This window comes from Marmota marmota, unplaced genomic scaffold (assembly GCF_001458135.2).
Source record: "Marmota marmota marmota unplaced genomic scaffold, marMar, whole genome shotgun sequence".
Lineage (NCBI taxonomy): Eukaryota > Metazoa > Chordata > Mammalia > Rodentia > Sciuridae > Marmota > Marmota marmota.
This window is the reverse complement of record NW_026000077.1, coordinates 6152197-6178895: the sequence shown is the minus strand read 5'-3', so window position 1 is coordinate 6178895 and position 26699 is coordinate 6152197. Positions and strand designations below refer to the sequence as shown.

The window sequence follows — 26699 nt, the reverse complement described above, 5'->3', positions numbered from 1 at the left end:
CTTCACTCATTCATTCTGTGCCCTTGCCAAACAGAAGTAGGCCCTATTTCCTTTACGATGTCTGCTCTTTCCAATCTCAGTGCCTCTTCACCCACGATACTCTCCACCAAGAGTTCTGACTTTCTTTTTATTATGATTAGGTTTCAAAGTATCTTTTGCTAGGTATGCCCATGTGGAAATTCTTCTCTTGACTATTCCCATGCTCATAATTCATAGGCTCTACCTTTATGGCATTAGTTGTCATTTCTTACTTCTTATTACAATTACTTATATACCTACACTAAGATCTTCATAATACCATAGCTTCTTAGAGGTCATAGTATGTGGTTTTTTTAATTAACCATATACTCAGCTATAAAGCAGATCTCAATACATTTTCAAGGATACAAATCATATAGAATATGTTCTCATAATATAGTGAAATTATGGAGGACATCGATTATAAAAAGATAATAAGAAAATCATCAAATGTCTCAAAACTAAGAAATACACTTATATGTAACACCTGGGTCAAAGAAAAAGTGACAATGGAAATTAGGAAATATTTCAAACTAAATGATAATGAAAACATTGAACATCAAAGCACACAGAGTGCAGCTAAAGCAAGAAAACTCCAAGAGAAGTTTACAACATTAAACAAATATATTTTATAAGAAGTCTAAAGATCAACTATCTAAACGTCAAACTCAAATTAGATAAGGATGAGCAAAATAAATATAAATAAAGCAGAAAAAATAAAACAATAAAAATAAGTAAATCAATGAAACAGCAAATATAGATGAAATAAGGAAGAACAGAAAAATACATAGAAAGTTTGGTGATTTGAAAAGACTTACAAAATTGGTAATTATTTTATACAAGGCTGATCACAAAAAAAAGAGAAGATACAAATAACCCTATCAGAAATAAAGTTATATTAGAAGTAAAAGTCATATCAGAAATAAAGAAATGGACTTCCCCCAGATCCTAGAGAAATTAAAAAAAATATAAAGAGGATATAAACACCTTTATCCCACTAAATTTGAAAATGAAATGGAAAAATTACAGGAAATCTACAACTTACCAATAATGACCCAAGAAGAAATAGAAAACCTGAACAGTCTTAGAATCAATTAAATAAATGATTTAATCATTTGAAAGTCATCCCAAATAGGACACACCAAGTCTAAATGGTCTAAATGATCTCATTGACAAGTGATTCCAAATTCTCAGAAAGAAATAATTTTAATTTTCTCAATGAAAATTATTTCAGAAAACAAAAAAAATAGTATTCTTACATAGTCATTTTATGGAGTTAGCATAAATTTTGTAATAAAATTCACAAGGATAGTGCAACAAATGAAATTATGCAACAAGCTCATTCAGGAATGAAGATGCAAAAATCCAAAATAAAATATAGGAAAATTGACCCAGCAATATGCTCAATAATAATAATACCTCACAAACAAGTTATATTTGTAACAGGAATAGAAGGCAAATATGCACATTGTAAAATCTATGTAGTTTATCAGGTGACACATTAGCACAAAAAAAATGACATAATTAGTTCCATAGAGGCAGAAAATGTCCATAGCAATTTATGGGGGAAAAGAAAACCTTAGCAAACTAGCAATAAAAATAAAATTCCTCAGTCTTACAAGGGTGGTTTTTTTAAATGATGACAATAAACATTATATATCCAGATGAAAAGTCAAACGACTCTCCTTTGTGATCAGGAGGATGTCCACCATAAACACTTTTATTCAATACTGATTGGAAATCCTCACCCACTCATTCAGTGAGGCAAGAAAAGGAAACACGAGTGTCGAGTTTCAAGAGGAAAAAAACAAAATGGTCATTATTTATAAATACTGTGTATGTAGAAGACACAAAACAATGTGCAAAAAGAAATAGAATTAATATGAAAGCTTATTGAGGAGAGGTGGTAGTTGTTAAAGAATACACATCAGATGTTTGAAGAGCTGGGACTTTTCTTTGTAAGTATTCATTATATCAAATGTTTATGTCTTACCCAATTTTCAGTGTGTGTTACATTTCATCATTTTAAAGAACACTTAGAAAAATAGGTGGTAGGTGCCACAAGAGAATCGGTATTAACTCAGTACTGACTAATGATCATTATCTTCCCACTGTCTTTTATCTCAGTGAAAGTAGAAGAGGAAGTAATCAGTGGACCACAGTTAGGGAAAAGCCTCCTGCCTATTGGTAAAGTAGACAAGCGACGGGGACAGAAGGGGAAGATTACACTAATGTACTAAGTGTCCTGCTCCATCCAGCCACTCTACGCTTTTACATTCATTAATTAATATTCTACATAAACATCAGGCCTATGAGCAAGATTCTGTTACCTTAGTTCTGTAGATGAGGAAACCAAGAATGAGAGAGGTCAAGTCACTTGTTCAGCCACGTACACATAGGAAGTCAGGACAGGCAGGCTGCCCAACAGTGCTTCCACCATGCTGTCTTGCAGTTTCCTGGGTCCCAGAAACTTCTTGTGATGCATCTAGTAGTTTGGCTGTATTCATAGTCCCTTCTTCATGCTGGTTCTTATCATGATTTTGTTGCTTTTTTTGTTCTTCTTCCATCCCAATAGAGTAAATTTCCTATTTCTCTGTCATAAGTATGCTAACCTTACCTCCCCATTAGCCTAGTTCACAAAAAATATGTATATATAAATAAAAAAGACCAAATAAGTGAACCTGAGTTGTTATGGCATTAATACATCCTGTGGGAATACAAACACATGACAGAGAAGTCTATTTGAGTTAATATGGAATCGGAATAAACCAGGAGCGTAGTAAAGCCTGAGGGTTTTTTTCCCCCCCTTTGTTTTGTTTTCTTCTGTTGTTTTTCTTGAAAGCAGCTCGTATAGTTTTTTCCTCAGGCACCTTTTGCCACCTGGTGGTCAAACCACATAAGCTGGTGTTCTGGATCCTGGTGGAAAGTAGATGATTATAGTAACTTCCTAAAATCTCAGGGCTGAAAATACCATGGTGAATAGTGTATTCTAGAGTCTGAGAAAAATCCTAGGGCAGATCCTACAACCCTCAGAGCTGCATAGTGAATGTTGCCCTGCACCCAGGGGCCATGGGAAGAGGGCTGCTGGGCCTTGGTGCACATGGTGGGTGTCCTGTGTGTGTGGCGGGGGGTGCTGTTGCTGCTCTCACATTGTCCCCCTAGCTCTGACTCACACTTCAAAAGCAGGCACTTTAATTCTCTTTAAACAACGCTGAAACCATTCATGTATTTCCTGCACAACCAACTTAGCATCAAATACACTTATGTGTCTGTTCCTGGACATGAAGGGCTGAATATTTGTGCTTTTCTTAACCAAACCCTGGATTTCCATCTGAGACTGTTTTTGAACTTGACAGGGCCTATTGGATATTTATGAAAAACCTGAGAGTTGATAACCGTGAGGCTGTAGGTTTAGATGTGCCCTTTATGCTTGTTGGGTGTTTTTTTTAATAAAGTAACTGCTTTGCAGAGGGATCTTGTTATCTCTAAAGTAAAACAGATTAGGAAAGCTGTTTTCAAAGGGATGAGAAAGCATCCACTTCCAGATGTGTCAAAAACTACTGAATCACACTGTCAAAGGATTATGCGGTTGAAGGCAGAAATCAGACAGGAAGAAAAGAAAATGATTTTTACTCTTCTATTAAATAAAGAGTTCAGATTAGTATTAGAATGTTCTTTCTTTTGACAAAATAGCTGATGCATATTTTTTTTCGAACATATTTTCTAAACTGGAGAATTTTTTTTTTCTTCTGGATCCTTAGACACAAGAGGGAATATCAAATCTCCCGGAAATCTGGCAGACCACAGAATAGAATAATTTTTATTCCACAGATTTCATATCAATTGCTTCAAGGACACAAGGGACAGCATGGTCTATTTAGAGTTATGGTTGGCCTGAATTTTCTCTTGAATGGATATATTTATGTAAATACTGAGATAAATTAGCTTTATAGTTTTCCTCTAAATCAAAATGGAACATTCATGCCGCAACCTTCACCAGCCCAATGGAACTAGTAGCAAAAAAAGAAAAAAAATGTAAGTAGCTGGGCTCCTGAAAGAAGGAAAAGCATTGGCTTGTCATCGATAGACATAATTAACTACTCCCTCTAGAAGCCCAAATATGGTTCTCTTTGCTATACAACAAAAAGGTAAATTTTGTATTGATGCCAAAGTAAGCCTTTGTTACAGGTTTCCTTCTCTCTAAGTGGCTCAACAATCATTTCTAGTTTAAATAAATGATGTGGATGCCCCTCAGTCTGTCAAAAAAAAAAAAAAAAATTACTGAGTTCCTACAGGGCTCTGAGTTCCTACAGGGTGCAGTGAGGAACTTTATCTTAAGTTTCTGTTCTCCAGGAATCTACGTTCAAATCAGAGAGACAGACCATAAACAGATAGTATCAAGCACTGATAAATGATGGGGTCAATAATAAAGCAGAGTAACAGCCAGAAGGCTCTTGAGAAGGTAACAAGAGTTTGAAACAGGCGGATATCTACAAACTGAGCACGATAGACTTATCTATAGAAATGAGGGCCAAATCCTCAAGACACAGCAAGCTGGCCTGTCTGCAGTGAAAGAGCAAAAGGCAGTGAAGGAGACACATTTGGAGAGTTAGCCTACAGCATTTAAGTACAGCTTTATAGAACATCGTTTGCAATTATTCTAAGGGTGACAAGAAGTCAGGTTGACTCAGTTGTTCATCAGCATCAAACTGTGTTCCCACAAGACCCACCTTGCCATATATACTCTATATCTTTGGTCAAATTTGGAAGAAGGTACAGCATAGAGTTTTTCCATTTCTCTATTGGAGATTCACAATCACAAGGGCATGTTACAAGTTCAGAGACAGTCACAGTAAAGATGTCTGTTTATCTATGTTAAGCTTATTTATCATGGAACATGAATTTTCCGGTGATGCAGAAATCAACAGCATGAATCTGTTCCTTTCCAGTTCATTCAGATGACTATTTCACAGCCAAGGATGATATTATAATCCCAATCATCTAAGTGTCACTAGGAGAGCAAATGTCCACGACTCATATTAGTTCATGAGCAGGTGCTATGGAGTCCATCTACCCATTTATTTAACTTGTTAAACTTTATCTGTAAACCTGAAGATGCTCATTAAATAGTTTTAAAATTAATAAATGGTGAACGGAAACAAGCTCCATAAAAATAGTATAACTTTCCAGCTACCAAGTTCTCCTCTCCATACATCTCTTGCCCTGGTCCCAATCTGTCCAGGTAGGAGCCACAGAAATTTCAAAAGGCTTTGTGATTGTCACCAGCACAAGACTCATGATGTGTACTAAGCCGTCAATTTAATTTAATCAGTAAATATTTGCAGTTTGTAAAGGTGAAGGTAAGTTGTTTGAAATGATTGATAGCCTCAAATCAGAGTATCTGATATGATTTAGTACACATCAGATAAAAAACAGGGCTCCTTTCCAAGAGTTCAGTACAACTCTTCTAGGTAGGCATGGATTTAGAATTATTGACACAAACACTTTTGGGAGGCACGAAACATGCCTTTCAGGAATTACCTTTTCAGCACAGAAACATAGATCATATGGGCAACAAAAAAGCGCATCCCTGACCAAAGGCAAGAACAAAGCCCGAACACAACTGGATGTTGGTGTCTTTGATTTACAGAGCAGACCACGAACAATGAGATCAAAGATGAAGCGGTCACAAAGGCTGATTCTCTTGAAAAGGTAAGGAATTATTTTTCCTAACAGTGTAGATGACAAGTTAGATGATCTGAGAAAACTGTGACCCATATTGAGAAACATTTGAAAAAGGAGAGAGAGAGAGAGAGAGAGAGAGAGAGAGAGAGAGAGAGATACTTAAAAGGAAAATACTGATACTAGAGGAGAAGGGTTATTCAGACATCCTCAGACCAGCTGCAAATGGAGAGAAAGGAGTTAATTCTGCTAGCTAGCCCACTTAAGCAAAGCTTCCCAGCTCCTTGCTCCTCTCCAGACAGTGTGGCTTGGCAACCTCACAAACACCTGCTGACCATACAGCCATGTAGCACTAACGTTGTCTTGAAGTGAGTTCAGAAAACCTGCCTGTAATTGCTAACAGGACTCAGAAGAGTATAACCTAACAATAAAAATATTTAGATTATGTTGCCCATAAAAAAAAAAAAGCCAAAGGCATACTCTTTCTGGCAGCAACTCTTCTAAAATGTTGCCATATGGATTTATACATATGCAGATTTCCCCAATTAGATGGAGCGCATGCTGGTTAGTTGACAGTCCAAGAGGGCTCCATTTGGACTTAAAACAAATTATAGCTGAAATTGTGTTCCTATAATTTTTAGAAACCCAAGAAGATGATGGTGGAAGCAGATTTAGAGGACATAAAGAAAACGCAGCAGCGCAGTCTAATGGACTGGAGTTTTACTGAACATTTTAAACCAAAAGTACTGCTTCAGGTATTTATGGGCTGTGATTCTCCAGGAGATGGTCAGATAGGTCTGGAGATCTGCGCTGTGATTTAGAGCAGTTCACTTCTGGGTCACTCAGATCTAGTTCAGATCAATATTCTCATTTACTTGAGCTATAAAATGAATTTATTCTCAGATTGGGCTGAGCATTCCCAGGAAATCTTTTAAAATACACTTTCTGAAGGGATTTTTTATAACATCTTTTAAGAAAAAAGAAAATATATAAGACTGCTGCAATTGTTTTCTAGAAAAAAGAGTAACGTTTTCTTGGGAGACAGCCCCATTTTCCCCATGTTACTGTCCATTTCATTTACCTTTCATTACATTTCACAGTATTTTCTGCTTTGATTAATAAGTCAGTAGAACGTATGATAGCTAGCATTTACTGAGCGTTTATCATGTGCTAGGTAATGACTAGTACATTATTTGGCTCATTCATTCTTCACAATAACCTTATGATGCAGAAACTATTTAAATACTAGAAACTGAGGCATTTTGACCAGTAGCGACTTTTACCCAAGGTTACATGACTGATAAGTGAGAAGTAGGATATAAACCTAGGAAATCTGACTCCAGAACTTGTGCTTTTAACCACTGTGCCAAATAAGAATGATCCTAAAATCAACTCTTTTTACTGATTTATATTTTAGATTAAAAACTTGTACTTTTGGTTTTGTCTGTTTAATTTGTATTTTATTTTTTATCAAAGCTTCACATTCACATATCATCAAACTCAGAAGGTTCTATAGACTCTTGCTATGGAAAAGAATAGCCTCTTACCCTCGCCACCATACTTCAGTTCCCAGAGACAAAAATCTTCAGTGCATTTACCCATTTCTTTTGATACTTTGTCAGCTCTAAGAAACAGTCAGTTTTACTAGTTTTAGTTTTATTTGGGGCCATCATTATTAATTGACTCCTATTTGAGATCAAGCTCTGTCTACCCCATTCAACACACACACACACACACACACACACACACACACACACACACACACCTACATTCATTCTAGCACTTCTTCATTTGCTGATACTGTTATATCATAACTTTTGGTTAAATTGATATTTGATATTTCTCCTATTTAAGTTATGTGAATACTATTCACAACTGAACTGTGCATTATTCTATGTGAGCATTTCTCTTTATTTTCCTGAAGTTGATAATTATTTTTCCCCAATTATTTAATTTACTATGCATTTATCATTAATTCAACCTTAAATTCTCTACTGTGGAGTAAATCTCTTAATATATTCAAGCATAATAGACATTCTGTCAATTTTATTGTGTTAGTGATATCTCACCCATACACTCTAAGCTTGCTAGAGAGTAATGGCCCGTGATTCCCCCGGGACACACCTTTGCCTCTTCTTCCAGTTAGATACTACGTGTCCTTCATCTCACATTGTCTACTCTCTTGCATTACTCTCTTTTCTGGTGGAGGACCACCTCTTTCACTAGCTTCCTTAGTTAAGATACATAACAGGCAAGTTTTTGAGGCATTGGATATTTGAAAACATCTTAATTCTATCCTTACAGTGACTGACAGTTTGGCTTTATATAAAATGCAGAGTTGAAAAGAATTTCCCCTCAATGCCCGCCCAGGAATGGGAGGAAAAAAAAAAAAACAGAAGTAGAAGACTTTTAAAAAAAAAATTTTAAAGGCATTCCTCAATAGTCTTGTGGCTTCCCAGATTGGTCTAAAGAGAAACAGAATGAAGTTCTCCATATTCCCAGTCAGTTGTTTGAATGAATTTTTTCTTCTCCCTGGAGGGTTAGAAGATCTTCTCTTTGTTCCAGTGTTCTGAATTTCCTGCTGATTTGTGGTGGTGAGGGTCTATGTATTGTTCTGGTGAACCCAGTGCAACCCAGAAAATCCTGTGTTTACATCCTGGGAAGTCAACCTAGAGACATTCTTTGACAACCCTCCACTTCCATTTTCTCTCATCTCTCTTCCTAGAACTCCCATTATTCTGGTATTGGACTTCTTGGATGGAGCTTCCAATTCCTTTATCTTTTCTTTCCCAGTTTCCAACATTTCTATTTTGTCTTTTGGTTCTGGAGATATTACTCGGCTTCCATTCAATCCTTACTATAAGCCTTCTGTTCCTGAAACCATGATTTTAAGTGCCTAAAGGTCTCTACATAATTCAAAGTATAAATAGGATGAATTTCACATTCCCGATTCAATATCTTCTCTTTTCTCTATACAGTACTTCCATGAAGTCGCTCTCTCCCTGAATTACCTCTTTTATTCCCCTCCAAGTTTCTTTTCTTCTTCCTTCCTTCCTCTTCTTATTGTTGGTAGAGGAGGTTTTCATTTTCTTTGTCTCCATTTTTCATGTTAGGGGTAATAGTTAATGCTTTTTCTTTTGCTCATAATAATAATCAAACATTGAAAATATTACAAAAATACACACAGGTACTCTATGAGGAGTGTCAATAACTGTGGCTTCATAGTTGGGTTATTTGGCTGTGGTTTCCTTGGGAAATCCATCAGTGTTGTTATATCAGGTCTATTCTTTGGGGATGTTTAGATTATCTAGGAAAAAATAAACCTAATTTACCCAAAAGACATAAAACCTGTCCGTCAGGGTTTTGAGAGATGAGTGGTAAGAGAAGGAAGTTAGGTTTCTTACATTCAGTATTCCAGACCTGCATTAACCCATTAGTAGTTTTCATATTAACTATACGTTGAAATGGTAATTTTTTATATATTGAGCTAAATAAAATATGCCACTAACATTAATTCTACCAGTTTCTCTCCCTTTTAAAAAATGTAGCAAATATAAAATTTAGAATTATAAACGTGGCTCACATTTGTGGCTCACCTTATGTTGCTATTGGAAAAAAATGATTTAGACTTTTTCAAACTCCCTTTTTTACTGGAATGTTCTTCCCCCTTCATTAGTGGCCAGGTCCCCGATCTTAGAACCAATTGGTTTACTTCTATAGATAAGCATCCTCCCTTCTGCAGGAGGTGGAAATGGACAGCAGTGTGGCTCTCTAAATTGTCAAGGGGAACTGTGGGGGCCTCACCACTTCTAAAGGAGACTTTAAATCCGTCTTTGCATTTTCACCTCTTTCATCTGATTGTCATCCTCTCATTCTAGTGAAATATCCTCCTCATTGTTAGTCAGCTTCCACTTTGCACTCCTCTGATCTGTTCCCTACACATCAGATATTTCATCATTTTCACCTGAACTCCAGATCTACAAAAGTCTTAGCCAAATTTAAGAGGACATTTTTATCTATCTTGTTCATGTTTGTTTTGTCAATACACAGTACCTGGCACACAATGAGTACTGATTACTGAGACCAACAATATTAGTGGAGAATAAAGGGCAAAAGCCAATTAGTGAAAAGGAGAAGATGTAAACACTTTTCAAACATTGAGGACTATAACTCTGAGAAACTCAGTGCTGTATTTCCTAGCACCAAAGCAAATATAAAAACACCATGTTTGCAGGTCTTTTATTTAACAGAAGTAAGGATATATCTTCATCATTTATTTTTCTGGGTTTTATAGTCTTAAAGGAATTTGCTTTTCATAAAAAGTTGGTAAGTAATGGATAGTACTCTATATAGCAATTTTTTTTAGTTGCAAAGATATTCACCACATGCATGATTTTTGTGATGGTTCTCAGGGAACAGATGTAAAAATTTAAGTGTCACTCCATAAAGACTAAATATAGGGGACTAAACTGGGGACGGAAATGTATTATTCTGGTTATGCTACCAGTTTAGAAATGAAAGCAAAAGCAAATCAGCTCTCTCATAATGTAACGTGCAATTCCATGCCTTCAGATAGTCCAAATAGTAGAGAACCAAAAGCTGCCTACGTTAGAGTAATATCGAAAACAAAAACAACAACAACAAAAAAAAAGCTCATAACTCTTTAATATACCTCTCTATGGAAAATTTCCTTATCATGGATTGGCAGGACAAAGCAGCTGCCCACTGTGTCCCTCTGTCGGTAGCTGCCATTGCAGTGCATGCTGAGGGTGATATATTTTAGGAAAGACCAGAGCTGGAGAGCCAATGGAAATGACATGTGTCAGAAGGATGGCTCACCCCACCTCACTATAATGCAGCATGATACAGTCCAGAGTACTGTTGGGAGTGTGAAAGAGTGACGGAGCTGAATGACTGGTGTGAGCCTTGGCACAAGAATTTACAAACTATGTGTTCTTCCTGGACAAGTCCCCTGTTCTCTCCCAGCTCCCAATTTATGCTGAAAAATGAGAGCTCTAATACTTTGGGATGGGAAAAAATAACCTTAGCTACTGTCTTAGTCTTCTTAGGCACCATAACAACATGACAGAATAGCTAGGAGACCAAGTTACAGAGGCCAGCCTGGTTGGGTTCCAGTGAAGATTCACTTCCTGGCTTGCAGATGGCCCCTTCTCACTGAGGTTCCATGTGGTGGCGGCCAGCAGAGGCAGGGCGGGGCGGGGGAGTGGTCTCTAGTGCCTCTGCTTTTAAGGGTTCTTATCCTAACATGAGATACCCACCCTCATGATATCATCTATACCTAATCACTTCCCCAGATCCCCCACCTCCAAAGGTCATCCCACTAAGGCTTAGAGCTTCAACATATAAATTTGGAGCAGGGTGCTCACAGCTTAGTCCACAGCACCTATTTATATGAAGTTTTTAAGTTTAATGATGATAAAATGAGATGATCCAAATGAAGGCAAGGGAAATAATTATTATCTACCAACCTTAATCAAAAACACTTTTAGCAAATGCCTGGAGCCTACTATTTGTTTTTGTTTTGTTTTGGTTTGGTTTTTGGCTTGTTTTTTTTTTTTACAAGAGTCGTTGAAAAGCTTCACAAAATATATATCTTTTATGCTCCCACTTTCTCTAAGTTCAGAAAGAATCCTCTGAGAATCCGAATTTGACTTTAAAATAATGGAAATTAGGGGAGGCAGAAGGTGGGGGGAAGATTTGCCTTTGTGGGAGAAACTTCTCTTGAGAAAAAGACTGGACAACGTGATTATTTTGATTTTTCAGGTTCTTCAAGAAGCCCACCAGCAGTATCGGTGTATTGATTCTTATTACCACACCCAAGACAACTCTTTGCTTTTAGTTTTTCATAATCCAATGAATGTGCAACGTCTGCACCATGAAGAGTGGCACGTTGCGCTTCACTCCAATGTTGGATTCAGGTAACCAATTTAGACAATTTAGTTAATTATACAGTTAATTGAATTGATTTAGCTTGTTAGCAATTTAGTTACTTAGATTGTAGTCTCTTAATTAGGTGGTTCAACTCAATGAAAACATTGTGTAGTGCCACAGTCTCAATTCAGCTCCTTGAATTGAATATCTCCCTCAAATCAAGGCTTTGACAGGTGTGCAGTCTGCATCACTCAAGAAGACAAGCACCATTACTCTCCACATCATAGAGCCTGGTGGGCATGCTAGCAAATTATACTGGGTTCCCTTAGACTCCAATGATTGCCTCTGAAAGCAGTCACTACATACATGACTTTCTGCTTGCTGGTTTGGGTAACTCCTGTTGACCTGGCAAAGATTCAGGAGCCAAGCAACTGAATGTCCACCAAAGCAACCAGTTGGGCTTCCAGCAAATGGCAATCAAGGATTCAGTGAATCACTTTTTGGGGGGAGGAGAGGCAATACCAGAGATTGAACTCAGTGGCACTCAACCAACTGAGCCACATCCCCAGCCTTATTTTGTATTTTATTTAGAAACAGGGTCTCACTGAGTTGCTTAGCGCCTCACAGCTGCTGAGGATGGTTTTGAATTAGCGAACCTCCTGTCTCAGCCTCCTGAGCTGCTGGGATTAGAGGCATGCGCCACTGCACCCAACTAGTGAATCGCTTTCTTTTTTTTTTTTTTAAATATTTTTAGTTATATATGGACACAATATCTTTTTTATTTTTATTTATTTTTGTAGTCATACATGACAGTAGAATGCATTTTGATATATAATACATTCATGGAATGTACATACATCAATCATAATGTCTATTCTGCTGCCCTTCCTATCCTCCCTACTCCTCCCCTCCTCTCCCATCCTTTCTCTCTATCCAATCTATTGTGACACACTTTTTTTTCTTTTTCTCATTACAACATCATATATGTCTTCTGTATAATAATGAGGTTCTCCTCCCATCTTCTGTGCAACTTCCCTTCTCCCTCTTTTTCCCTCCCACCTCTCTTCCCTATTTAGTGGTAGTCTTCTTCTCATGCTCTTCCTCCCTATCCCATTTTGAGTCACCCCCCTTGACACAATATCTTTATTTTGTTTATTTATTTTTATGTGGTGCTGAGGATTGAACCCAGTGCCCGCATGTGCCAGGCAAGCGCTCTGCCACTGAGCCACAACCCCAGCCCTAGAGAATCACTTTTTAATTCCAAGTTTCTATTTATTTCTTTTCTTTACTCTCTTAAAATTCTGCTCTCTCCTCATTAATAACAAAGGCATTTTATTATTTTTTCAATACTGGTTAATATAAAATAATATAAATTAATTAAGTAATATCAAATAAATGAAATTTCTGCATCAACATAGGTATTCATATTTTTCTTTTAATCTGTAAAATGGCTAAATTTTATTAAGAAATATTCTAAGGTTGAATAAAACTTGCCTTCCTGGGGTAAACCAAATCTGCCTATTATGTTATCTTTTTTATAAATTATTGAATTTGTTTTGATAATACATCTTTGGAGATATTTGCATCTATATTCATGGACAACTTTCAGCTGTGATTTTGCCTTCTGTAAATGTTCTTGTCTAGTTTTAGTATTGAGATTATAGAATATTCACAAATTAACTGCAGAATGCTCTCCCTTTTTTTTCTACTTTTTTTATTTTCTGAAAGAATTTGTGGAAGATTAAGACATTGTTTATTTTGGTGTTTGGTACAACTTGCAGATAAAAAGCCCTAGGCCTAGGGAGATATTTAATTACTAATCCAAGACTGGAGGCACCAAGATAGGAGTAACAAAGATATTTTCAAGATTTTCAGGAACATCACAAACAACAGATGTTTTGCTGGTAATTACCTGTCAATAATTGTTTTAATTGTAAATGGATTGAATTATTCAATTAAAAGATTAAAGTGTAAAGTGGATAGAAGGATGGAAAATAAAAGCAAGAGCCAACCATATTCTGTTTGAAAGAGACTCACTTTGACCTAGAGCATACATAGCTGATAGCAAAAGGGTGGAAATAAACATTCCATTCAAGTGATAGCTAAAAGAGAAAAGAGGTGTCTGTACTTTTATCAGACAAAATAGAGTTTAAGTAAAAAACTTTCACAAGAGATAAAAAAAGGATACTCTGTAATTATAAAGGGATCAATTCATTAAAAGAATATAGCAATTAAAAGTTGTTAATGTTATATTAGGGCTCACAGATATTAATAGAACTGGAAAAAAGGGTATCAAGAACATAAAATGGTGAAAAGATAATCTCTTCAAAAAATTGATGTTGAGAAATCCGAGTATTCATCTGCAAAAGAACAAAATTGAATTCCTCATTTTAAGAGTTTCACCACATTGTTTAGTTTCCAGGTAATGGAGAAATTTTTATTTTTATTTTGTCGTTGATTTCCCATAAATCAGAGGTATTTCTTTATATCAGTGACAAAGCCTCTGAGAAGGAAATGAGGAAAACTACCCCAATCACAATAGCCTAAAAAAAAAAAAAAAAAAAGATACTTGGGAATCAACTTAACAAAAGAAATGAAAGATCTAAACAATAAAAACTACAGAACCCTGAAGAGAGAAATCAAAGAAGACCTTAGAAGATGAAAAGATCTACCTTGCTCTTGGATAGGCAGAATTAATATTATCAAAATGACTGACCATACTACCAAAAGCACTATACAGATTCAATGCAATTCTGATCAAAATCCCAATGGCATTCCACATTGAAATAGAAAAAGCAATCATGAAATTCATCTGGAAAAATAAGAGACCCAGAATAGCTAAAGCAATCCTTAGCAGGAAGAGTGAAGCAGGTGGCATCACTATACCAGACCTTAAACTATACTGCAGAGCAATAGTAATGAAAACAGCATGGTATTGGCACCAAAACAGACTGGCAGACAAATGGTACAGAAGAGAGGACACAAAGACTAACCAACAAAATTACAATTATCTTGTATTAGACAAAAACATGCACTGGAGAAAAGATAGCATTTTCAACAAATGGTGCTGGGAAAACTGGAAATCCATACGCCACAAAATGAAGCTAAACCCATATCTCTCATCATGCACAAAACTCAAAGTGGATCAAGGACCTAGGAATTAAACCAGAGACTCTTCATTTAATAGAAGAAAAAATAGGCCCTAATCTTCATCATTTGGGATTAGGCCCTAACTTCCTTAATAAGACTCCTACAGCACAAGAATTAAAACCAAGAATCAATAAATGGGATGGAATCAAACTAAAAAATTTTTTCTCAGCAAAAGAAACAATCTGTGAGGTGAACAGAGAGCCTACATCCTGGGAGCAAATCTTTACTTCTCACACATCAGAGCACTAATCTCTAGGGTATATAAAGAACTCAAAAAGCTAAACACCAAAAAAACAAATAACCCAATCAACAAATGGGCAAAGGCGCTGAACAGACACTTCTCAGAAGAGGACATACAATCAATCAACAAATATATATAAAAAAAAACTCATCATCTCTAGCAATCAGAGAAATGCCAATCAAAACTACTGTAAGATATCATCTCATTCCAGTCAGAATAGAAGCTATTATGAAGACAAACAACAACAAGTGTTGGCGATGATGTGGGAGAAAAGGTACACTCTTACATTGTTGGTGAGACTGCAAATTGGTGCAGTCAATATGGAAAGCAGTATGGAGATTCCTTGGAAATCTGAGAATGGAACCACCATTTGACCCAGTTATCCCTTTCATCGGACTATACCCAAAGGACTTAAAAACAGCATACTACAGGGACACAGCCACATCAATGTTTATAGCAGCACAATTCACAATAGCTAAACTCTGAAGCCAACCTAGATGCCCTTCAGTGGATGAATGAATTTTTAAAAAAAATGTGGTATATATACACAATGGAATTTTACTCAGCAATAAAAGAGAATAAAATCATGGCATTTGCAAGTAAATGGATGGCGTTGGAGAAGATAATGCTAAGTGAAGTTAGCCAATCCCCCCCAAAAATGCTGAATGTTTTCTCTGATATAAGGAGGCTGACTCATAGTGGGGTATGGAGGGGGGAACATGGGAGGAATAGATGAATTCTAGATAGAAAAGACAGGGGAGAGAGGGAATGGGAGGAGGCAGGGGATTAGCAAGGATGGTGGAATGTGATGGACATCAATATCCAAAGTACATGTATGAAGACACGAATTGGGTGTCAACCTACTTTTTTCTTTATTATTTTTTTAGTTATACATAGGAACAATATTTTTATTTTGTTTATTTATTTATTTTTTTATGTGGTGTTGAGGATCGAACCCAGGGTCTCACACGTGCGAGGAAAGCGCTTTACAGCTGAGCCACAACCTTAGCCCTCAAAGTACTTTATATACAAACAGAGATATGAAAAATTGTGGTATATATGTCTAATAAGAACTGTAATGCAAAAAAAAAACAAAGTACATGTATAAAGACATGAATTGGTGTGAACATACTTTATATGAAAAATTGTGCTCTATATGTGTAATAAGAATTGTAATGCATTCCGCTGTCATGTATTTAAAAAATAAAATCAATAAAAAAAGAGTTTCACCACAAAAACATATTAAGTATGTGAAATACTGCATTTACTAGTTAGCTGAATTAAGTCATTTCATAATGTATACATATCTCAAAACAATGTTGTACATGACATACATAATTTTGTCAGTTAAAAAAATAAATTTAGAAAAGTAAATGAGCCTAGCTGAGCACCATGTGCACACCTGAAATCCCAGCATCTTGGAAAACTGAGGCAGGAGAATTGTGAGTTCAAAGCCATACTCAGCAAAAGCAAGGCACTAAGCAACTCAGTGAGACCCTGTCTCTACAAAATTGGGCTGGGGATGTGGCTCAGTAGTCGAGTGCCACTGAGCTTAATCCCTAGTACCCCCCCCCAAAAAAAAAAGGTAAATGAGCCTATAATTCCAGCCACTTAGGAGGTTGAGGTGGGAGGATTGAAAATTCAAAGCCAGCCTGAGCATCTTAGTGAGGCTCTAAGCAATTTAGGAAGACTCTGTTTCAAAATAAAAATAACATAAAAAGGTCTGGGGATGTGCCTCAGTAGTTGAGCACCCCTGTATTCAATCCCTGGTACCAAAAAAAAGAAAAAGTAAGTGAGATTCCCATCTTACTTTCACTATATGTAAAAATCAACTCAAATGAATTGAAGACTTAAATACAACACCTTGACATGGGTAGTGTAACTATTTCTTGGATTTGAGGCTAGAAACACAACAAGGCCAAAAGTAGACAAGCGTGCATTTTTAACATAACAAAATCTAAAGCCAATGTCTTTACCATCCATCTAAATATTATATGCACTATAGAATGCTTTAATTTCATATACAGTATTCTTATTCCAAATTTTATATTACTGTAGTCTAGGACTTCAGAGGTTTTTGTTTTGTTTTTACAATCAATGTTTGCATAAATTAACACATTTACCATTTTATTTCCTCTTCTTCCTGAAGTCAGGGCTTTTAAAATTCCTACAGTGAAAATTTTTGATGATAAAATCAGGGTTTTGTTTAACAAAAATGTCTGCATTTTGACCTGTTTATGAAAGACAATTTTGTTTGGTACGTAGTTCTTGATTGACAAGTGAAATTCTTCTCTCAAGCACGTTGAAGAAAATTATACCAATGCTTTATGAATGCCTTTGAGGCTGTTAAATGGTAAATTTCTCATCATTCTGCATGAGAAATGTTGGAAGTATGCTTTGTAAACTCATAAACAAGGCAGAAAAGACCTCTGTCACCTATTCTAAACAACAGTTCATGAAAGTCTAAATCAGAACAACAAACTGATGAAAGTAATTCAAAAGCATAAGAACTAAAAAGGAAGAAATGAAAAAAGTTATTTTTGACAGTTGAAATTATTATCTAGCCAGGAAAACCTCAGAGATTCACAGGAAAAATTGTGAAACAGTGAGAGAAATTACCTTGAGACCATATTTCTTAATTTTTGTGCTTTATAAGAAATTGTTAGAAATTATAATGTTTGAAAAAGGAAAAAAAAGACACAATTGACAACAGAAACAAAAACTAGAGTATGCAGAAAAATCAAACCCCTAGTGTTTAACTATTTTTCCATATTTTTGTTACTGCATTCCAGTTGTGGAGGGATTTGCTGTTCCATTTTGTACCTGCACACAATATAACAATACAATTTGGCCAGAATTACTCCCCAACACTTTCCAGCTCCCTGCCCCCCTCCCACCCCCTGGTCTCTTTCCTCTACTGACCTCCCTTTCATTTTCCTGAGATCCACCCCCACCAACAACCCATCCCACCATCTTTCTTTTCCTTTTTGCTTTTTAGCTTCCACATATGAGAGAAAATATAGGACACCTCACCTTCTGAATTTGGCTTATTTCACTAAACAAGATATTCTCAAGTTTCATCCATTTCCTGCAAATGATGTAACTTCACTTTTATTTATAGCTGAATAAAACTCCATCCTATGTGTGTGGGTGTGGACCCCATTTTCTTTATTCATCTGTTGATGGACACCTAGGCTGGTTCCATTGTCTGGCTATTGTGAATCGTGCTGCTATCGACATGGTTATGCATGTACCTCTGTAGGGTGATGACTTTATCATTCTTCAGTGTAAATACTGAGGAGTGGCATAGCTGGGTCATATGGTGGTTCCATGCCTAGTCTTTGAGGAACCTCCCTACCAAATTCCATAGAGGTTGTACTAATTCACAATCCCACCAACAGTGTACAAGTTCCTTTTTCTCCACATACTCTCCAGCATTTATAATTGTTTGAGTTCTTGATGACTGCCATTCTGACAAGTATAAGATGAGATCTCAGTGTAGTTTTGATTTGCATTTCCTTAGGGTTCAAATTGGTACATACATCCTTTCCCACTTTCCCACTCCTTTTCCCACTTCTCACATTATAAATAAAATTTTTAACTATATCCTGCTTTGTGTTACCATAAATTAAATAAGAAAATTACCTGTGCTCTATAACTTATTGAAATAAATTACTTACATCAATAAAATTTTCAATCTTTCAGTTATCTATTTTGTAAGACATATTCCATAATTTATCTCTCAGTATTTTTCATAATATCTTCTCAAATATCACTTGGAGTTATATCTGTCTTATGGTGGCCTTGTGGAATAAACTGGTAATAATTCATGGGTTTTCACAGTCCTTTTTCTTCTGTGTGTATGTGAATGCATACAAATTCCCAACTACACTCTTACAATGCAATAGCCTTTAATCTAATCCCATGTTTACTTAGCTTTATAAAAGAATAGTGAGCAGGACGTAAAGCAGAACCCGCATCTCATCTCCCCAGCAGGTCAGCAGCCACCCTGCACATACCTTCTTTCTCCCACACTGGTTGTGTATAGCTGTGGAAGATGAATGACAAGGTACTGTCTGGGCCCATCCACAGAGACATGCTGCAGCCTCTGTTTCCCACCGAGACAGCTGCCTTACTGAGCTGCCAATCCACAGTTATGGAGTTTCACAGAACACAAGGCAGTCAAGACACTCCAAATTTGTCTTAACTCCATAGTTTTAAAAAAAGAAAAGCAATACTGTCAGAAGTTGGACTACAAGACCGTTTTCCAAGGCACCATTGCCAGCTCTTCACAAGATAAGCCCAGACGTATTGCTAACCCTTATTTGCACACATAATTCTTTATATAGTATAGCACATTATCTGTTCTGAGAAGGATGATAACACTTCACATGGAAAACCTTTTAGAGCCAGTGACTGGATCCTTAGGCTGAATGACCCACTCAAAGGAGAGAGATGGTAGTGCAAAGGGTCTTCCTAAAACCTTTCAATTCTTCTAAAGATAATCTTCAGGTTTTCTAATTCTTCAATTGACTTGAGTAATTTCTATTTTTCTTGGGAATTATGAATAACATATTGTTTCCAGTTTATTTCGAGCTTAAAGTTAAACAGTATATGATAAATACCCATTTCTAAAAGGGATGTATTAATACCTTTTTTTAAATTATAGATTTATCTATTTTCCTTTCTTTTGGTTTTATATGCCAGAGAGAGAGAGAGAGAGAGAGAGAGAGAGAATATAAAAGTGTGTGCGTGTTTTTGTGTGTGTGTATTCATTTTTTAATCTGTGTTTTTAGACATATCTTCCTTAATGGATTGTGACTCTTAGCAACATGATAAAATGTCCCTCTGTTTTCTCCTTAATGTTTCTCACTTTGTATTTAACCATATTTGATGTTAATATTGTTGGGCAGTCTCTCATTATGTAAGAATTTGCTGGTATAAGTTTCCCAGACCTTTTCCATGTACTTGCATTTCATGATATTAAGGGAAAATTGACTCTAACACTTAAAATAATAAAGGGATTATTTTTCTCCTGTAGGAAGAAATCTGTGCTTGGTCAGTGCCTCAGAGATGGTAGATAGCTACTCACAAAAGTCACCAGAGACCCAGGCTTCTGTTTTCTTAGTCAACCACCTGCCCCCTTGCATCTTTCTGCATCATTTTTTTCCCCTGTGGGTACATTTCTTTTAAAGAGCAGCTTGTGCTGTTAATCACCCTGAAAGCCATCTTTTAAAGGAGCTTAATAATAATTAATATTAAATTTTAAAGATATTGAATTTTAAAGAATTTCATCTATTTGCTGTTATTTTTATTGATAATATGTTGGGTTTTATTATCATTTAATCTTATAAATGTTTTTATTTTAGAAACATTAGAATTTCTTTCTTTTTTTTTTTTTTTTTTTTACCATGGATTGAACCCAGGGGCACTGAACCACTGAGCCACATTCCCAGCCCTTTTTTTGGATTTTATTTAGAGACAGTTGCTTAGGGCCTCCTAAGTCGCTGAGGCTGTCTTTGAACTTGCAATCCTCCTGCCTCAGCTTCCAGAGCCACTGGGATTACAGGCATATACCAGCTAGATTCAATTTTCTTTTTTCATTCTTAGTGTTGCTTTTAAAAGTCATGAATTCTATTTATATCTTTCTAGTAATTATATATACCTTTTCAAAATACATATTTAAACACTTTATGTCCTATCTGGAGCCAATATTAGTATTAATATTATTTCATAAAAATATTAAAAATTTTAACATACAGTGCGGTTCACTTCCAATAAACCCCCTTTTTCCCATTTTAAAACCAAACATATTAACAATAAAAATAAAAGTGAATGGATAAATTTCTTTAAAATTCAAATTTAAATTCTTTGTTTCCAATTGTAAAGATTCTGAATTGCAAATAAATAACATGGTTATTTACAATTTACTGTAAATCAAACTGCTTTATTTTTTGACTCTTTGGCTTACATGCAATATTTTCTTTCTCTTGTTTCTTTTAATGCAATTGGAATGCATTTGTGAGTAATTCATTCAGAAAGCATCTTTGGGTGGTAGTCTTCCTGAAGCATGGCATGCGCATTCTTCATTTTGTTCTCTTATTTGAAAACTAGTTTTGCTTTCCTCAAAAGGTTATGTTTCCTCCTTGAGAATCACTTGCAATAATTCTGATTTTTATTTAAAATATTCATTTCAAGATCCTGAGCAGAAGAAAGACATGATCTGACTTAAGAATTTAAAAAGTTCACTCTATTTGCTAACTTGAGAATAAACTTCAAGGGCCCAGTGCAGGAGCTAGGAGACTAGCTGTAGGCTATTGCAGCCATCCTAACCATAGAGAGTAATAAACTAGACGAAGAGTGTGGGACAAGATCAGATTTTAAACATATTATAAATAGATATTACCAAAGATTATTTTTAAAGTATTATTTTTGAATTATTTTTTTAAAATCATTTTCATTTCCTAAACAAATTGGAAAATGAATATAAAAATAAAAAGCTTTAGGGATAACTTTAGGGTATTTGACCTCCTCACCTGGAAGTATAGACTTTCCATCAGATAAAATAGCAAAGAACTTTGATGCAGCAATTTGGAGTTGAATTTCATCAGGAATTCATTTGGGGACATGTTGAGCTTCAGAAATGTATTACCTTGAAAGTGAAGATGTTGAGTACCCATAATTCATAGTCTACAATGTTTACTTTACTTCTTTCAAAAGGAGCAAGATTTAAAGAATATCGTGCAGTGAGCTGAATGTATGATGCACCTAGCTTCATCTTTTCAAAACTTTAGGCTTCACTAAAGTAATAGTTAATCTTTATTGTCACACCTAAACATTTCAACTTATTTCCTCAGAAACAACCCTCTTTGGACATTCATATGTTATAAGTGTATGTAATATTCAGTTTAAAAATGTGCACACTAATCAATACAAATAGCATGAATGGATTTGAGAACAAAAATGGCAGACTCTTGGTATGCAATAACTTGCTGATGGGAGGGGCATAAACGTACAGCTTAGGGAAGAGCACTTACCATGTGCAAACTTCCAAGGCTAGAACTAGAACATTTTAGTTAACCCAGGGAGTTGATCAGCTGGTGGTCAATTAAGAGAGTCCAATGTGCTATTGAAATTCTCAAAAAAAAAAAAAAAAAAAAAAAAGCATTATACTAGATTACTCTCCAATCAACAGATTTGAGAGTGACAGCTTCTCTGAACTGCCATCAACTCTTGGTGTTATGAAACTCCTTAACCCTTGGGTGAAAAGACTTCATTTTTAAATTTACGTGTCTTTGTGAATGAAGTTGGGAATTTTTCATCAGCTCGCTGGATATTTGTATTTGACCACTTTGAAGAAAATACATCTAGAGTTATGTCCAACTCCAATGTATCTGTCACTTGGACAGTTTAGCATCAGTTCATTTTTGAAAAGTTCATTTATATTGTCAGTACCTCAAGTATTGATTGATTTTAATAATAACTCACTTGCCATCTGCTCTTCTTTGCCTGTTTAGGAATTACTTGGAACTTGTTGCAAAATCCATTCAAGATTGGATCACAAAAGAAGAAGTTATGTATCAGGAACTTAAAATGGCTGAGGAAATCAATAAGACCAAGGCTGAAATAGAATTGAAATCTTCTGCCATAATGTCTGCCAGTAAAATTCCTACTTCCAAAAAATCTAAAAGTAAGTAACAACTTCATTTCATATCTGGAATACACTCCAAAGATTTCCTTCTATGTCCTAGTTTAATCAAGACTAAATATTTCAAGATTAAAAAGACTTGCCCTCAAAATTCCTATGACTCATCACTATCTCTAATAAATAGAATAACTACATTCCAGATATGATGAGACATTGGGGTATCTATCTCCTGAGTGAGATAATGGAATATTTGTCTGTATTCACTCCACTTCCTGTCAAATGTGGAAGATTAAATTCTTTTAATCAAATCTGTGGTGCAGATCAAATGTTAGATGTTAGGGCAATGCCAGACGTCTTTACTGGTAAGAATTGTGGGTTAAGCTATCTGAATCTATTGACAATATATGAAGCAAATTCACAATCAGGGGGTCTCTATTAGAATAATCATGGATTCCAACGGTGAGATTACATCACGACTCTCCTTAAAACAACAAACATAAGAATCCCAAGACTACCTGGAGAGATAGAAAGAAGGGAGATTCTTGGAGGCCTGTGGCAAGGACCTGACAGGATCTTGGATCAATACATATCATTTGTTTTTGTTAATTTCCATGGTGGGTAGAGAGGAGGGTGACAGAGGAATGAAGTTCAATTTCAGAAAGACAATAAATAAAAAACAATACCAGAGGGCAATTCATCTGAAAAATAAAGATACTTCACCGAATTTGTGCAAAAAAAAATGAACTTCCTATTAAAAGTATTAATTATTTATGAGAGCCAAAGTTGAGAATTATTTCTCACAAAGAACCAAAAAAAATGCTATATAATTTTCAAAAAAAGTTGTAACTTCTTTTTAAAAATTTTTTATTTGTTCTTTTAAGATATACATGAGAGTAGAGTGCATTTGACATACATACCTGGTGTGTAACTTATTCTAATTAGGATCCCATTCTTGTGGTGGTACATGGTGTGGAGTTACACTGGTCCTGTATTCACATATAAATATAGGACAGTTATGCCCAATTCATTCTATTGTCTATACTATTCCCATTCCTCCATTCCCTTCATTCCCCTTTGTCTGATCTAGTGAACTTCTGTCCTTCCCTCCTCCTCCCTTATTGTGCATTACCATCCACATATCAGAGAGAACACTCAGACTTTGAGTTTTGGGGACTGGCTTATTTCATTCAGTATGACAGTCTCCAGTTCCAACCATTTACTGGCAAATGTCATAATCTCATTCTTCTTTATGTCCGAGTAATATTCCATTGTGTATATTTACATTCTCTTTATCCATTCATCTGTTGAAGGGCACCTAGGTTGGTTCCATACCTCAGGTATTATGAATTGAGCTACTATAAACATTGATGTGGCTGCATCACTGTAGCATGCTGATTTTAAGTCCTTAGTGTATAAACTGAGGAGTGGGATAGCTGGGTCAAATGGTGGTCCCATTCCAAGTTTTCTAAGAAATCACCATACTACTTTCCATCATGGTTGCACCAATTTGCATTCTCACCAGCAAAGTATGAATATACTTTTTCCCCAACATCCTTGTCAATACTTATTGTTACTTGTATTCTTGATAATTGCCATTCTGACTGGAGTGAGATGGAATCTTCGTGTAGTTTTAATTTGCATTTCTCTAATTGTTAGTGATGTTGAACATTTTTTTATATATTTTTTGACCATTCATATTTCTTCTTCTGTGAAGTGCCTGTTCACTTCCTTTGTCCATTTATTGACTGGGATATTTGATTTTTTGGTGTTAAGTTTTTTAGTTCTTTGTATATCCTGGAGATTAATGTTCTATCTGAGGTGCAGGTGGCAAAGATTTTCTCCCAGTCTGTAGGCTCTCTCTTCAAGTTCTTGATTATTTTCTTTGCTAAGAATCTTTTTAGTTTGACACCATCTCATTGATTGAGTCTTGATTTTACTTATTGTGCTTTAGGAGTCTTATTGAGGAAGTCAGTTCTTAAGTTGACATCATGGAGAATTTGGCCTACTTTTTCTTCTAGTTGGCACAGGGTCTCTCGTATAATGCTTAGGTCTTTGATCCACTTTGAGTTCAGTTTTGTGCAGGGTGAGAGAAAGAGGCTGTATATCATTCTACTACATATGAATGTCCAGTTTTCCCAGCACCATTAGTTGAAGAGGCTATCTTTACTCCAATGTATGTTTATGGAGCTTTTGTCTAGTATGAGATAACTATGCTTATGTGGGTATGTCTCTGTGTCTTCTATTTTGTATCATTGGTCTTCATGTCTGTTTTTGTGCCAATGCCATGCTGTTTTTATTATTATAGTTCTGTAGAATAATTTAATGTCTGGTATTGTGATGCCTCCTCCATCACTTTTCTTGCTAAGGATTGCTTTGGCTATTCTGGGCCTCATTTTTCCAAATGAATTCCATGACTGCTTTTTCTACTTTTATGAAGAACATCATTGGAATTTTAATAGGAATTGCATTAAACCTGTATAGCACTTTTGGTAGTTGGCCATTTTGACAACATTAATTCTTCCTATCCAAGAACATGGTGATAATGCTGGTTATCCAGTGAAAAGTTCTGCTTCCTCACACATTGAAGTATAACATTAGAGAAGCACACCAAGGCAAGCATATAAAGCAGGGTTTATTTAAAAAGGGGTAACATAGACTTCTCCTGGGAGGGAGAAGGGGGCCATAGCTGGTATCCTGGTATCCCAAGAAGTGAGGTGTTCTGCCCTTTATAAATCCTAGGCTTTCTTTATTCTGCTCTCTTCCCCTTATCTCTTTCCTTTCTTGCATACGTGACTAGGCCTAGGAAATGCTTTATAGGATGGCCAAAAAGTGGAAAATAGGTGGGCTGAAGGGGGAAGGGCAGGATGGTGCAGCCAAGGACACATTAACAACCTTATAGCTCCCTGTAGGGAGGGGCAATTCCCGGGAGAGGTTACCTTGGCAACAGGTTGGAGCAGGGGCAGGTTCTTGGTAAGGGTGGAGGAAGGGCTCTGAAGGAATTAACATTTCAGTCCTTCAGGGGACAGTCTCCAACTTCCCAGACTCACTCAAAATTAGCCCTCCTTGATTGGACCTGACTTGATTTACCTATCTATGCTGACTGCCTAATTCTGGCTTCAATGGGAGATCTTTCCATCTTCTAAGGCCTTTTTCAATTTCTTTCTTTAGTATTCTGTATTTTTCATTATAGAGGTCTTTCATCTCTTTTGTTAGATTGATTCCCAAGTATTTTGTATTTTATCTTTTTTTTTTTTGAGGCTATTGTGAATGGGTTAGTTTTCTTGGTTTTTCTTTCTGCTGATTCATTGGTGTAAAGAAGTGCAATTTATTTATGGGTATTAATTTTATATCCTGCTATTTTGCTAAATTTGTTTATGAGTTCTAGAAGTTTTCTGGTGGAGTTTTTTGTGTCTTCCAAATATAGAATCATGTTGTCAGCAAATAGGGATAGTTTGAGCTCTTCTTTTCCTATAAGTATCCCTTTAATTTCTTTCTTTTGTCTAATTGCTCTGGCTAGGGATTCAAGAACTATGTTGAATAGAAGTTGTTCTGCCCTCTTCCCCTTATCTCTCTCCTTTCTGCATACGTACCTGATGGCCTAGGAAATGCTTTATGGGATGGGCAAAAAGTGGAAAACAGGTGGGTTTTCCAGTTTTTAGAAGAAATGTTTTCAATTTTTCTCCATGTAGAATGATGTTGGCCTGGGGTTTAGCATATACCTTTACAATATTGAGGTGTGTTCTTACTATCCCTAGTTTTTCTAATGTTTTGAGCTTGCATGGATGCTAAATTTTGTCAAATGCTTTTTCTTTTTTTTTTTTTAATTTTTTATTGTGGGTTGTTCAAAACATTACAAATTTCTTGACATATCATATTCCACACTTTGATTCAAGTGGGTTATGAACTCCCACCTTCACCCCATACACAGATTGCAGAATCACATCAGTTACACATCCATTGATTTACATATTGCCATACTAGTGACTGTTGTGCTCCGCTGCCTTTCCCATCCTCCCCCTCCCCCTCCTTTCTTCTCCTCTTTTTTTTCTCTCTCTCTCTCCTCCTCTC

General features: G+C 36.0%; 1 protein-coding gene across 5 annotated transcripts in view; it reads left to right on the top strand.

The window, feature by feature from the left end:
* The window catches only part of Spag17 (sperm associated antigen 17), a 221680-nt gene that overhangs the window by 94645 nt on the left and 100336 nt on the right, over positions 1–26699 (top strand). For all 5 annotated transcript variants that reach the window (XM_048814580.1, XM_048814581.1, XM_048814579.1 and 2 more), the window contains 4 exons: positions 5669–5730; positions 6342–6455; positions 11485–11639; positions 22501–22673. In XM_048814580.1, the coding sequence (XP_048670537.1) occupies positions 5669–5730; positions 6342–6455; positions 11485–11639; positions 22501–22673 (504 nt within the window). The remainder of the gene's footprint in view (positions 1–5668; positions 5731–6341; positions 6456–11484; positions 11640–22500; positions 22674–26699) is intronic.